Source organism: Gopherus evgoodei, chromosome 3, assembly GCF_007399415.2.
Source record: "Gopherus evgoodei ecotype Sinaloan lineage chromosome 3, rGopEvg1_v1.p, whole genome shotgun sequence".
Classification (NCBI taxonomy): Eukaryota; Metazoa; Chordata; order Testudines; family Testudinidae; genus Gopherus; species Gopherus evgoodei.
In genome coordinates this window covers 139,038,070-139,053,540 of record NC_044324.1, presented here as the reverse complement: position 1 = coordinate 139,053,540, position 15,471 = coordinate 139,038,070, and the positions used below count along the sequence as shown (strand labels likewise).

General features: G+C 43.6%; 1 protein-coding gene across 1 annotated transcript; it reads right to left on the bottom strand.

Annotated features, from left to right (window-relative positions):
* Positions 1-303: 303 nt before the first annotated feature.
* On the bottom strand, positions 304-13,519 carry LOC115648737 (sulfotransferase 6B1-like). The gene is made up of 7 exons (XM_030556795.1): positions 13,318-13,519; positions 11,937-12,082; positions 8,037-8,126; positions 7,516-7,642; positions 5,866-5,960; positions 2,049-2,205; positions 304-434 (listed from the first exon to the last, which is right to left on the bottom strand). Exons 1-7 carry the CDS (start codon positions 13,517-13,519, stop codon positions 304-306), a joined length of 948 nt encoding a protein of 315 aa, XP_030412655.1.
* Positions 13,520-15,471: the final 1,952 nt, after the last annotated feature.

Here is a 15,471-nt window from a genome sequence, read left to right as displayed (position 1 = left end):
GGTTAGATAGCTGATAGTGCTTCTGGCTGATACCTCCTAAGAATAGTGTATATGATATTGAAGTCTACAGCTCCTTTCTAAGGCAATGCCATACAATGGGCATATGCATATATAAAAGATCTATTAAGCATGGTGAGGTATCAAATTTAAAGCACACATCTGACATAAATTGCTGGTATTACAGACTAAAATATAATTTATAATTGGATACACACAAGTCTGGATGATTTTTCCAGTGCGCAAAAACAAGTGAACAGATCATACTAAAGGGAACAGTTGTATTAGGTTTTGCTGTTTTGCTCTTTAGGCCTTGCAATACACCCGATATTTCATCTTTTCTCCCAGTTTAGTTTCTTCTAAACACTCCTCAAATTTTCTGTCCATTTCTTTACTCTGAGCTTCATAGAAATGGTCCTTCCAGTCACCAACAATTCCTGCAAACATTAAAAATATATATAATCATTTGTTAGAGAGAAAGGATCATCACTCCTTGAAGTTGTAACTAGCTTTCCATTCAAGTCTGATTTTTGCACATCACAACCTTCACTCCCCCATCTATATCCCTAAAAATTGATCCTTTCTTCTTTTGACTCTACATTTAGGGTTTTTGGCCACAGGAGAATTTTTTCAGCAATGTATGAGGTGAATTGGAAAAGCCATCTCTAAGATGTAGGATTTTTTTAAAATACAGGTAGAATTCTTGGTATATCTTTTTTTTGGTCATAACATATCTCAGAAATAATTGGCCCCAGAAACATCCATTTTGTTATATTCAAGAGTCATTACACTCATTTACACCCAGTCAGATTTGGCCCCAAGTCTGTGGCGTTTTTTTTGATAAGATGGTCTTCAAACTGCAAACTAAGGATGTGTGTTGTTAGGTATGGTGCTTATTCTTAAATAAATGTAGGGGAAGACATCAGATTCTCCATGCACACTCCACCATTAGCAGCTCTGTTCTTGTGTGCCACCCTCAGCCTGTGGCAGCCAGAGATCCTAACTCAGGGCCGGATAATGCCCCTTGTGATTCATAACCCACAGAGGGGAATAACCACACACAAATCTGATGTATTCTTTGTGGAGGTGGGGTGAACCGCCTTCAGAACATCTTCCACTTTCTCTGGAGCCCATGTGACCCACACATCAGGAGAGGTGGGCCAGTGGTGAGGCTGAGGGAGAGATAGACATGGGTCCCCCCCCCCAATGGATGGGATGCAATGAAATCTCAATGAAAGATAGAGCCCCAGGTTAATGTGAGCTACAGGTAACTCCACTGTATCTTGGAGTACACCTCTACCTCGATATAACACTGTCCTTGGGGGCCAAAAAATCTTATTGCATTATAGGTGAAACCACATTATATCGAACTTGCTTTGATCCACGGGAGTGCGCAACCCTGCCCCCTCGGAGTGCTGCTTTACTGTGTTATATCCGAATTCATGTTATATCATGTCACGTTATATCGGGGTAGAGGGGTACTTCCTGAGCTAACCAGTGGTAGTGCCAGAGTCACTGCAGCAATTGTATTAGGCGATTTCAACTTCTGCACAGATTGTGGCACTTCTGTGTTAGCCCAAGATTCCACAGCCACCAATAACAGCCATAGTACTAGCCTAGGGACAATCTGGCTCAACACCTATAGTTGGATGCACTCTGGATTTTGTCTTTGGCCTGGGATTGGAGGTGGATGTTACATGCTCGTTACAGTGGGGGTTATCAGTGCTACTCTAGTGGCATCAGAGAGGCCCTTCCCTGGTCATCCACCCAGCAATAAAAGGTTCCTGGATACTATCCCAGCAAGACAGAGGTCCTGAGCCATTAACCCCTGCAGAGGCCTGTGCCTTCACATCACACCAGCAAGCTAGAGTTGCCAAGGCTGAGATGTCACAGAGGGCCAGGCTTTCACAACAGCCCTAAAATAGGAATACTGGAGCCAAGACCTCATCAGAACGTGTGCTTTCAGTTCACCCAGCCAGCTAGAGGTGCTGTGCTAGTGATTTCACTGCAAGGGACTGGTGATCATTTATAGAGAGTTTTCAGGAATGTACCTTTACGGAAGAGAATTTTCCCAAATGTTCCATGGGTTTTGAAGGAGTTCTCTTTCATAGCTTCGAAGCTGCTCTTCTCCGCAACAGTCTGAATCTCTTCCTCATTCAGAGAGAACCCAAAGAAGTCAGCTATTTTTTTCAGTCCTATTATCTGATTCTGAAAACAAGGAAGATAAGAGTGAATATTATTGAAACACATTCCATTTGGATCACACCTGTGGAGTGATAACAACAGTATCTCTGTACTTTCACAGAGCAGAATTACTGTGAAAAATCTGCAACTACTTCATTTTGCATTGCCAAGGAATTCTAACAGGTGTAACTTTCAAGCAGCTTCTGTCCTGAACTCCTTACTCATGCAAGTAGGATACTTTGGCTAAATGGAGAGTGGGCTCTATACTTGTTATATGTGGCTGTGCATAGGAGTGAGTAATAATAATGCCACCTAGAGCTTTTCAGTACATAATTGAATCCAGAGAGCATGTACCTTTAATATTCATACACTTCAGGTGTGCTGAAGCAAAAGGCATTGCTAAGAAGTGTGCAGATAATGACATGCCTGAATAAGGAATTCTGTACTCTTTGCACACCAAGTGACGGTGCATTTTGACAGATACAATAGTGAGCAGAAAGAGCTGTTCTAAGGGGATTTGACAATTGTGGACATAAAGATAAGAGGAAAACAAGGAGAATCAAATATGGTAATCATATAAGGCAAAAAAAATAATTTGCAGAACTTTTCATCTATAATCAGGATGAAAGGCCAAAAATTAAAATTTTTCAATATTTTATTTCAGAAATGCTGAAATGTTCCTATAGAGCAGTGGCTCTCAACATTTCCAGACTCGTGTACCCCTTTCAGGAGTTTGGTTTGTTTTGTGTACCCCCCAATTTACACCTCACTTAAAACCTGCTTGCTTACAAAATCAGACATAAAAATTCAAAAGGGTCACAGCACACACTGATTGAAAAATTGCTTACTTTCTCATTTTACCATGTAATTATAAAATAAATCAATTGGAATTTAAATATTGTACTTACATTTCAGTGTATAGTATATAGAGCAGTATAAACAAGTTATTGTATGAAATTTTAGTTTGTACTGTACTGTTTTTTATGTAGCCTGTTGTGAAATTAGGCAAATATCTAGATCAGGGATCGGCAACCTATGGCATACGTGCCAAAGGTGGCACACGAGTGATTTTTCATGGCACATGGGGTGGGCTGAGTTGCTCAGCCCGACGCCACTCTGGAGTTCCCGCTGCTGGCCCCTTGCCAGCCAGGGTCCTCACCTCCGCAGTCCCACTCAGCACCCGCAGCTGGCCTGGGGGAAGGAATCCCAGGCTGGCAGCAGCCTGAGACCCCAGCTGGCAAGGAGCTAGTGGTAGAAACCCCAGAGTGGCGGTGGGCTGAACTGCTCAGCCTGCTGCTGCTCTGGGGTTCTGGCTACTGGCCCCTTGCCAGCTGGGGTCCCCACAGCCCCACTCACCTTGCTTCCAGTTGGAGTTCCAGCGCAGGCCCCCTGCCAGACTGGGTCCAGGCTTCCGGCCCTGCTCAGCACTACCAGCCACTAGCTCCACTCACCTCAGCTGCAGTTCTGGGGTTCCAGCCGCTGACCTCCTCCCAGCCGGTTAACAACTGATCGCTCAGAAGCCTGTGTGCAGCTTAAAGTATCTAAATAGGTGCCACCAGACACTGGAAAACTCAGCAAGGAAAAGCAAGGGCAAGGATCACAGTAAACTGATAAGATCTGCATTTTAATTTAATTTTAAATAAAGCTTCTGAAACATTTTGAAAACCTTGTTTACTTTACATATAACAGTAGTTTGGTTATATATTATAGACTTAGAGAGACCTTCTAAAAAACGTTCAAATGTATTACCAGCACACGAAGCTTTAAATTGTATACATGAAGACTCGGCACATCACTGCTGAAAGGTTGCCAACCCATGATCTAGATGAATTAATGTACCCCCTGGAAGATTTCTGTTGAGAACCACTGCTATAGTGGAAATGTTGTGATGTTTCCAAAATGCAATATGATCTTTTGGATACCCAGCAGATCACCTACCAGGCAGGTGGCCTGGAAAGCTGGCCAGTCAAGGAGTCCAGTAGCTCAGGAAGCTAGGGAGTCAGGTGCTCAGGAAGCCTAGAGGCCCACTCCCCTGCCTGTCCATTCATCAAGCAGGCATCCCTGAGAGACAGCCACCCAGACTCCTGATAGCTTAGGGAGCTGGTGAGCCTGGAAGCCCTGCTCTGCAACTGCTCATCAGATGGGCTGCCAAGGAGCCTGGCTGCTGAGGAACAAGGATCCTGAAAGCTCAGGACAACCTCAGTTCCACCACTGAGGCTGCTAAGAAGCATAGGAATAGAAAGGTGGGCAGATGGGGGAGCTAGCAGGAAAGCAGGCAGGCAAGGTGGCCAATAGGTCAACCTGCCTGGTTTCCATCAAAAGTGTTGAAGCAATTTACATGTTCCCACAGAACACGCAGAGTCCATTGAATCAGCATTTTCTGTTGGAAAGCTGACAACCCCTTAGAGAGAGAGAGAGAGAGAGAGAGAGATTGCATTAAGATTTTTCTAAATAGATTTAGTGTGGGGCCAAGGTACCACACTGCAGGCACTGAAGAAATTAGATCACCCTGTTTTTATTTTATTTTTTAAAATCATCTCCAAAATACCTTGGCAATTTTCAGCAAGCTTTCTAGGAAAAAATCTATCCTACCCTATATCACAGCTGTAAAATTTCAGGTGAATTTATTTCAGTTTAGTTGGGTGTCGGGATCATAATCAGACTGCAAACTGAACATGTTTTTCCCACCTAAGCTATTATATAAGTGGTTAGTGTTTCCCCATGGTCACTCTCCATATGCTTTGTGGTAGCTGGGCATAATAGGAAGGCATGCTAAAGACAGCCTTGATATGCAAATGGAATTGTTATTAGATGACTTTGCAGATTCTGTCAGTGCTTGACATGCTTCATGTTACTGTAATTTAGGTTTTAATGCAATATGTAGACTACAATTCCATCCAGCTCACTCATGTGTGAGATTTGGAGAAGCCCATATTTTAGTCCACATTGGTTACAGATCGCCATATCTTATTGTCCTCCATTTTGGCAAAATTTCCCACTAAAGACAATTAAAGTTTTGACTGAGGACTGAAAAACTTGGCCAGTTTTATTGTGAAGATGTTTGGTCTGAGTTTCAGAGATGCAGCGCACCCACACGCCCCAGCAAAACCAGTGGGAACTGTAGATGCTCAGTATTTTTTAATATTAGGCCACTGGCTCATGTTAACATTATATGTTAAAAAAAATCTTAGGGTTAAATCAAGGCCTGGTGTAAGTGGGTGCAAATCCATTGAAAGGTAACAACATTACACCTGCTTACAGCAAGGCTGATGTTAGCTCTTGTTAATCATTTTCCCCATAAAGTGGATACTATTAGAACCTTATTCGTTCCAAAGTCTGTTTGTTCCTAGATTCAAGTTTCTTGGCACATTGGTGGTCACAGAGGGTGAAATTCCACCCTACTCAGAGGTCTTGAACCAACTGTATGACATTTGCATCTGACTTATTTCTTCATAGGGTTTAAGTAGAGCTAGTTAAAAAAAAATTCCACTGAAACGGGGATTTTTTTTTAATAAAATGTGGCTTTTTAATTACATTTTCATGAACATTTCTGTTTTGTCAGTTTCTGTCAAAAACAAAATGAATTGTATAGACCTGGCATAGGCTTGGTAGCTGTGTTGTTATCATTAGCCATGCACTATTTCTGTATGAAGTAAAGATTCCCTTAAACAGCATTAACCTCACCTCTTTCAGCTCTTCATAGGTTATCACCATAACATTTTCATCATCCACATGCTTATTCCATTCAACTAAATAATCAAAATAGGAGCCCCGGCATACTGGAGGAAAAAAACTCAGAAAATCAGAATGATTCAATAATAATGAGGTAAAGGTGAATTGAGACAGGGGACATGGACTCCTGGCTGACTTCATGGTGTCAGACAGGGTTTTGAAATGAGGACTACAGTAACAGGTTCTGCCACTGCTCCTCTGAAGAAAAGCAATAAGTGTTCCCTCTATCTGATGGCTAGTACTGGCCATTGATGGAAGAGCACACATCTGCTAAGTGGAAAAGACTAAACACCCTTAGTGGAAAAGACTAAACACCACCTTAGGGACATAGCATACAAGCCGGAAAGCTAGCCAGCTGAACATTCCAGTGCATTCCTGTTTGCCAGGGAGACATCCTGTCTGACTGCTGGCTGGGTCGGAAAGGAGTCTCTCCTTTGCACTGTTCCCAACTACAGCTGAGTGAGTGATGGATTTTTTGGTTCAGACTCTAAATTAAAAAATTTAAAAAACAATCTTGCTTGATTTAAACCAATAACAATTTTTATTTTTTTAATAAAAAAGTAGAAAAAAAATTGGTTTAGAAGAAACCAAAATGTTTCACTTGACTCCAAACAAATTTATTTTGAATTATTCACTTTGATTCAGACATTTTAGGTGCTTTTCACCTTTTTTTGTGGTAATTTAAAAGTGAAGTGCCATTTTGAATAGAAAAGTTGAACAAAATATTTCATACTGAAACAGTCAAAATGAAATGATTCAGAATGATTGAAACAAAATGCAACAAAGAGTCCTGTGGCACCTTATAGACTAACAGATGTATTGGACCATGAGCTTTCATGGGTGAATACCCACTTCGTCAGACGCATGAGTCTTTGTTGCTTTTTACAGATTCATATTAACACGGCTACCTCTCTGATACTTGAAACAAAATGTTTCCTCTGTTTAGAAATTTTGTTTCTAAAATTAGAAAATTTCTAAAATTACAAAATTTAAATTCTAAAATTTAGTTTCAAACAAAATTATTTATCAAATTCAACCTGAAATCAGCAAACATTTTTTGCCCTCCAAAAAACAATTAGTTGAAAACATTTTGCTCACTTCTATTCTCAAATAACTTTAGCCTTCTACCCAGTATATGAATTGAGCTTATGCATTGAATTAGCAGAAAGAAAAGTTATAGGGTGAAGTTGTTTTGAGTTGCTATATTGCGTTTGGATTTCTAGGCCAGCATGCTTATGTCTATTTTAATAAGTATTAGCATAGCTGGTAATATAATTCATATTTAATTTTCTAAATCTGTGTTTCAGATTATGTAAGATTCAGAGTAATGGAGGCCAGGCCATAGGAGCTTATATGACTTATTCAAGATCACAGAGGGAGTTGGTGTCAGTGAACAAATTATCTCTTGATTTCAGGGGTCACAGGCTGATTTCAATTACATCATTTATAAATCTAGATTAACTTTAAGACCAAGAAGTTTTTCTTGAATTATAACAATACAGCTGAGACCAGAATCTGCCCTAGGTCTTCCTGAATCCCAGTGCCCAATTTTGCCAATGTACTAATTAATCAGAATAGCTAAAAAACAGAAAAACAATGTACTTTTTCCATGCATAAAAGCTGCAAAATACTCATCCCATGAGCTAAAAGAGGGAAGTGTAGGCATATTGTTGTGAAAATGGAAGTAAGATACAGCGGTGTCTTTTGGATTTCGAACCAGCAGCAGTATCTAAAAAGCATACGGAAATGAATTATTTGTTTAAAGGTTGAAAGTCAATACAAAAAAGTTTGTACTTTTCCTAGCACAATGAGATCCTAGTCTATGACTAGGGCTCTTGGCACTACGGTAATATAAATAATTAATAATTAAGTAAGAAAAAGTTCATTTGTTTAACAATCACAGCATCAGTAGAATCAATTTAATTAATTTTACCTTATTTGAAAAATAAGGAACAGCAAAGCTCATTAGCAAGATATTTTCTGCTGAAATGATAGGAGAGAAACAGTCAACATTTAAATTGTCAGCATTAGATTTCAGTGTTCACGCACCATGTAGACGAATGGGGCCAGTTTACTCCCAACCTAAAGCTATTCTATTCACGATACTGTAAATGAGGACTCACCTTGGCCTTGCTTTTGAAAATAGATTTGGGCAGGACTTGAGGAAAGAGATGTGTTACTATGATTCTTCTGAAAGGTAATTCCTTCATCCTCTTTAAATACAGTTGGAAAGAAAGATAGAATTAAACAGCCTCTTTAATAGAATTTTATCATTTTAAGATTTGTTTTAAAAAAAGTAGACTTTGCAGGAAATAATATTTCTTTCCTGTCAATCCAGAGGGTGACTATTTCACTACCATTAATATACAGCAGAATTTAAGACAAATTAGCATTAATTTTTCCAAGGCCTTCTTGAATCTGTCATTTCTTTCAAACTTTAACTACCATGATCCCAATTATTAATGTTCCTCTAATTCCCTCTAGTGAATGTGGCCCCATGTAAGTTGCTCCTCTAGAGGAAATACTGTGCAAGACCCTGTTCTAACAGTATTTCCAGCCTGACTAGAAATTGGGGGCCTGTTCTTTTGAGATGTCCAACTGAGTTTAGGTAGAACCAGTCGTATACTCATTATCTAATGGCTGACAATAAGTACTTCTCCAGAACCTCTTAGACATTCAGATAAACATAACTAGCAAACTGCTCTGCAATAGCATGTCTCCCAGTAAGGGTGCATCTGCTGGCATCTCGGGGTGGCTTTGTGTCCTAGCAGACAGAAAAAGGAGTACTGGTATTCAGGAGACCTGAGTGTGTGTGTGCAAGTCATTTCTCCACTCTGCCTCAGTTTTACCTTCTGTAAAATGGGGATAATGACACTTACATCCTTAGTAGCTTTGAGAGCTACTGCTTAAAAGTGCTATATAAGAGCATGGTATTATTACACATGTCTAATCAGTATCTTTCTATAGTTCCAAAAAGACAGATCACCATGTCAAAAAAATCAGCATCATAGCTAGGGCCCTACCAAATTCATGGTCCACTTTGGTCAATTACATGGCCATACAATTTTAAAAATCATAAATTTAATGATTTCATCTAGTTAAATCTGAAATTTCACTATGTTGTAATTGTAGGGATTCGTGACCACAAAAAAAGTTGTGGGTGGGGTTGCAAGGTTATTGTAGGGTGGGTTGCAGTACTGCTACCCTTACTTCTGTGCTGCTGATGGTGGTGGCGCTGCCTTCAGATCTGGGCAGTCGAAGAGTGGCTGCAGCTGGCTGAGATTCCAGCTCTGAAAGCAGAGCCGCCGCCAGCTACAGCGCACAAGTAAGGATGGCATGATATGGTATTGCCACCCATATTTCATCGCCACCCTTATTTCTACGTTGCTGCTAGTGGGATGCTGCCATCAGAGCTGGGTGCCCGGCCAATAGCCACCATACTCTGGCCACCCAGCTCTGAAGGCAGCACAGAAGTAAGCACGACCCACCTGAAATAACCTTGGGACCCCCCTGCAACTCCCTTTTGGGTCAGGACCCACAATTTGAGAAATGCTGGTCTCCACCGTGAAATCTGTATAGTATAGGTGCATTGTTTCCCAAACTTGGGACGCCGCTTGCGTAGGGAAAGTCCCTGGCGGGCCAGGCCAGTTTGTTTACCTGCCGCGTCCACAGGTCAGTCTGATTGTGGCTCCCACTGGCCGTGGATCGCTGCTCCAGGCCAATGGGAGCGGCGGGAAGCGGCAGCCAGCACATCCCTTGGCCTGCGCCGCTTCCTGCACCCCAAACTCATCCCAAGCTCTGCCCCACCCCAGAGCCCACACCCCTGGTCAGAGCTTTCACCCCCCACACTGCATCCTCAACCCTCTGCCTGAGCCCTGAGCCCCCCCCCCACCCCAAACCTCCCAGCCCGACAGAGCCCTCACTTGTATTCTCACCCTGAGTCTCTCCCACACTCCAAACCCCTCATCTGCAGCCACAACCCTCACCCCTGCACCTCATCCTTGTGCACCCCTCCCATCCCCAAACTGCCTCCCAGAACCTGCACCCCCTCTCTCCGCACCCTCTCCCATCCCCAAACTCCTTCCCAGAGCTCGAACCCCAATCCCCTGCCCCAGCCTAAGGCCTGCAGCCCAGACCTCCTCCCTCACCAAAACTCCCTCCCAGAGCCTTAGGCAGGTGGGAGGGCTGAGTTTGGGCTGGGGCAGGTTCTGGGCACCACCAAAATTTCTACAAACCTGCCACCCCTGATCCTGCCCTGCAAGCCTGAACTCCCAGCATTCTCAGGACACATGCCGATCCCTAGTGGCCACTGTCCACTCTTAACCTGTGAGTCCCTCTCTGGATTGGAACTGGACTGGAACCAAAGACCGTCTTGGAAGCAACATTACCAGCCCAAGTGGTCAAAAATCATGAGTTGATCCCACAAAATCACAGGCTGTACTGCTGCCACTTCATCCATTCTTCGGTGGCAGGCCCTTCCCTCCGAGAGGGACTGAGGGACCCGCTGCAGAATTGCTGCCAAAGAGCGGCCCCTGGGGGAGGTCGCAATTTTATATTCTTGTCTTGGGCGCAAAAATACCTAGTTACGGCTCTGCCATACAGCCCACCTTCACCCTCACAGTCTCAAGCTCGTTGGTCCTTCGCCCCCTCCCCCCATAAATATTCCAACACCCCGCCCAATTTCAATTCCTGGGAAAACACTGTTTGCATTGCTTGTGTTATGAGAGCTTTTTGGCCAAACAGAGGGCCCTCTGAAGTCATTGATATGACCCCTTTCTCAGGCAATAAAATCAGTTACTTACAGAAATGATAAAATAATAACACACACAAATTCTGTCTACAGGGAGTGTACATGGCATATCAACCAGCAGTTCAGCAGCTGCAGATTCCATGAGCTTTGTACTGGTGTTAGAGGTTGTTCATCTAGAATTAATCACTTATCTCTTGAGTTTTTGCTCCTGTTGATTTTTTCTGGAACAGAGTTCTGATAGCACAGATTCGTCTCCCCATACAGCAGTCAGATTCAGTACCTCCTGTTCGGTCCATGCTGGAGCTCTTTTGCGATTCTGGGACTCCATGGTCACCTGTGCTAATCAGCTCTCCACTCTGGGCGAACAGTAAATGAAATTCAAAAGTTTGCGGGGCTTTTCCTGTCTACCTGGCCAGTGCATTGGAGTTGAGAGTGCTGTCCAGAGTGGTCACAAGGCAGCGCTCTGGGATAGCTCCCAGAGGCCAATACTGTCAAATTACGTCCACACTACCCCAAATTCGACCCAGCAAGGTCAATTTCAATGCTAATCCCCTAGTCAGATAGGAGTACCAAAATCAATTTTAAGAGCCCTTTAAGTCAACAGAAATGACTGCATCATGTGGACGAGTGCAGGGTAAAATCGATATAACGCTGCTAAATTTGATCTAAACTCGTACTGTAGACCAAGCCTGAGTCCTCTCCCATTGCCTCCCCTAATAGCTCTGAAATAAGGGGAGGCGGGTCTCTCCAACTGAATGAAATCCTGGGAAATCATGAAGCAGAAAATCAACCCTGGAGCTGACTGAAAGTTAAAAAAAGAGCGGTTAGCAATCAGAATGGGAGACTCCTAGGCAAAAGACATCCTCTGCCATGGAAAATAAAATGGAGAGGGGTAACCGAAACTCCCCTAAACCCTTAGTCTCGTTCACAATTGCCTGTTTTGTGGTGGCAGAGCTGAAATCCCTCCTCTCCACGTAGTCAGCTCTTTGGGGACAGTAGTAGTGCAAAGGAGAGAGTGACAGGTCAGAATCTAAGGAAACCCTGTGGTGGGGAGGTCATTTGCATGAATTATTCACCCCTTGTCTGAACCTCAATGGTTTCCTGTCATGGACTGGCTAAGCAAAGGCACTGCAACCTGAATGTACTGACCTGATCATACCTTGAGGGAGGTAAGAGTCCTCCATAGCCTGTAAAATTCAGCCATTACAGTTTATCAATTCTTAGATGTGTCAAACAGTTCATATTAACATTTCTAATATCATCCCGTGCTGACCTTAAATTTCTCTGGATCCCCAAATTCAGGACATAGAAATACAAATAATTCATTTGTAATATTCATTCTCTCATTAATTTCCTCCTTTGTATATTTTGCAGCTGTAATTTCCAAGTCATTTAAGACTTGATGAAGCCAGTTAGTACCTGAAACAAGATAGAAACTGGTTTAAAGACTACGGAAGTGAAAATTGTCACAAGTGTTGAATGTATTTAGTTCCAATACCAGTGTATGATATCAATTACTGTGGAAGAAAAAACATTAACATTCAAGGATAGTAGCTAACTAAACTGAAATCTTACTTTGATACAGGAATATTTTCCTGTTGTTAATGACACAAACTATGAGTGAACAGAAGTGTCATATGATTGGGCCAAATAATGTGTTAACAAACAGGAACCGTCCTGTTTGTGAAGCACATATTTCTTTGCGGTTAACGATTTAGTTATAAATCACTACATTAAAAAACATGTTTTCTGGGTGAATTCATATCACAGATAAATGCAGGCACCGCCATTGTCACTGACTAGGTTCCTACTTGCCAATTCAGGGCAAGCTATTAGTACTAGCTTGACCAAAAGCTAAATATACAATAATGGTTTCTAAAAAGAAGAAATCAATTTGGGGGAAATGGACAGAAACACTTGTAATCATAGTTATGTGAAATCTGGATATCCTCATATCTGTGAGTCACACTGTGTTTTTTCTCAGATTTCATCTGTGTTAATTTGGAATCATTCCATTGGCTTCAATTGAGTGTCTTAAAATTTACAGCCGTGCAACTGACAGCAGAATTTGATCCAATTTTCCATGTGAGACTTACTCAATTAATAAGTGAAGGAATTGTTTTTCAAACCACTAGCTCTTCAAACTCAGTCAAATTGACAGCCAAGCTGTTTTCTTAGCTCATGCATCATCACAATGCAAAATATTGGTAAAGGTTTGTTGGCTGTATTGAATCAGATCTAGAATGAGACACACAGGAACGTTTTATAATGTGTCTCATCTGATGTTTGGATGCAACATTACAACCTTATATCTTTCATGCTTGTGCACACGAATTTATGTTCAATATTTAGTAGATCATGGTATCAAAGATCAAGAATTCTTTTTCTGCAAGGTACGTGTTCATAACAATGGACATATAGTTATTTAAAATGTAAATATACAAAAGGAGAAGAAAGTAACTGATGGTCATTAATGGCTAAAATTATTCTTCTCACCTCGTTTATCTGAACAATCCCTAATACAATATCTTCATGATGGACACAGCATTTACTATGAATTGCAGTCATGTATAATTATTGCATTACATGCTGCCTAATCATTCATAACTATAACATTTCAAATTTAATTTTTGAAACATGCTAGCAATATTCACCATTTTTAGCGTATCCTGCTAAGATCATATCGTCACTCCTGGCTTCAAAAGAATCAAGAACTCGGAAAGTTTCCAGGTTGCACAAAGCAGCAGGGTACAAAATTCCCTTATAGGAAAACAGCAGGTCTTCAAGGGCTGCCTTTTCACTATCAGCCAATGTCTTATCCAGATATTTAGCTACTGTCTTTCTGCTCTTATACATGTTTGAGAAACTCTCTATTCAGAGAGACTGAAGCTCAGGCTATCTTTTAGTGAAAAAATTGTGGTAGTGATGTACAGCGCAGGGCCGCTCGGGGGGGGAGGAGTGGGGCAATTTGCACCGAACTCCACAGGGGCCCCCATAAGAACAGCCGAGGCTCCCTCGCCGGCCTGGCCCGCCCAGCCCTGCCGGAGCCTGACCGCATTCAGCAGCGTCCCGGACAGCTTCACCGTGGCTCCGGCGGGGCCCCTGAGCTCTGCCCCACTCAGAGCTGCGTGATCAGGGGGCGGGGCTGCGAGCTCTACGCCGCCTGGAGGAAGCTCAGACTCCTGACCACGCGGCTCTGAGCGGGGCGGAGCTCAGGGGCCCTCCCGGAGACATGCTGCTGCTGTCGAGGGATGCTGCTGGATACGCTGAGGCTCCGGAGGAGGGGGGAACTGGGGGGGGGTTGGCTAAGGGCAAGGGAGTCCCAAGGACAATCAGGGGACAGGGAGGGGGCAGAGGTTGGGGGGGCGATTGGATTGTGGGCATTCCGGGGGGGGTCTGTCAGGGCTCAGCGGGGGGTGGATAGGGGTTGGGGTAGTCGGGACAGGGAACAAGGGTGGGGTTTCAGGGTGGTGGTGGGGTCTCTGGGGGACGGTGAGCGGACAAGGAGCAGGATGGGTCTGGGATTCTGAAGGGGGGGCAGGCAGTTGGGGGCAGGAAGTGGTGGGGGTCACATAGGAGGCAGGGGCAGGGCCGGGCTGTTTGAGATGCACAGCCTTCCCTACCCTAAAGCTCATTCAGCAGTTTGAGGCTTGCAGAAGAGAAAAGCTGTTAGCTTTTCCATTAGGGCTACCATCCCTTTCACTTCTCAAATGCCTAATTATAGTCTCTATTTAATTTCAGTGCCATAGGGAGATTAATGTCAGGAGAGAGTAGCTTCATTTAAAATTAACCACTAGGGGAGGGATCACATGAGAAGAGCAATAGCCTTCCCAACCCTACCACGGGAAACCTTCCTCCCCTGCATTCCCTGAGGCTTCCAAGGGCTTAATTCCGTGGTTCTCAAACTTTTGTACTGGTGACCCCTTTCACATAGCAAACCTCTGAGTGCGAGCCCCCGCCTTATAAATTGAAAACACTTTTTTATATATTTCACACTATTATAAATGCTGGCGGCAAAGCAGGGTTTGAGGTAGAGACTGACAGCTCATGACCCCCAGTTTGGGAACCCCTGGGTTAATTTAATTTTAGCACCCTGTGTCCATTCACATGCATGTGCTATTTTGAGCATTTCAGTTTTCACAACATAGGCTCATTCTAGATTTTGGAACAAGTTCAAATGCTCAGTTTGTGGAATATGTATGTAAGCTATACTAAAGACAAACCCACAGGAACCATCTCCAGTTTGTGAGGGACCCCATGGAGCCAGTCTCTAGGAAACAGATAAATGCATGGAGATTATGTCCATTAATGGCTATTAGCCAGGATGGGTAAGGAATGGTGTCCCTAGCCTCTGTTTGTCAGAGGGTGGAGATGGATGGCAGGAGGGAGATCACTTGATCATTACCTGTTAGGTTCACTCCCTCTGGGGCACTTGGCATTGGCCATTGTCGGTAGCCGCTTGCTCAGTTTGCTCCACCCCCGCCCAGCCTCTGCTCCTCCCCCACTCCCCAGAGGACTACAGCAGGGATCGGGCGTCCTGCACTCACCGGCAGCAGGAAGTGGAGTGAGTTGGTCCCAGCCCGTTCCGCTGGCTCCCAGCCACGATGCAGACAAGTGCTGCGGGACGGTTCCCCCAAGTCCCAAGGCTGGGAGCCAGGGGAGCAGGGTGGATGGGGTGGGGCCGAGTCTCTCCACTTCTCGCCGCCCCATGAGTGCAGGCTCAGACCTGCCCTGCAATCACCTGGCAGCAGGAAGTGGAGCGACCTGACCCCAACCCGCTCCACTGGCTCGTTCTGGGGGGCGGTTCC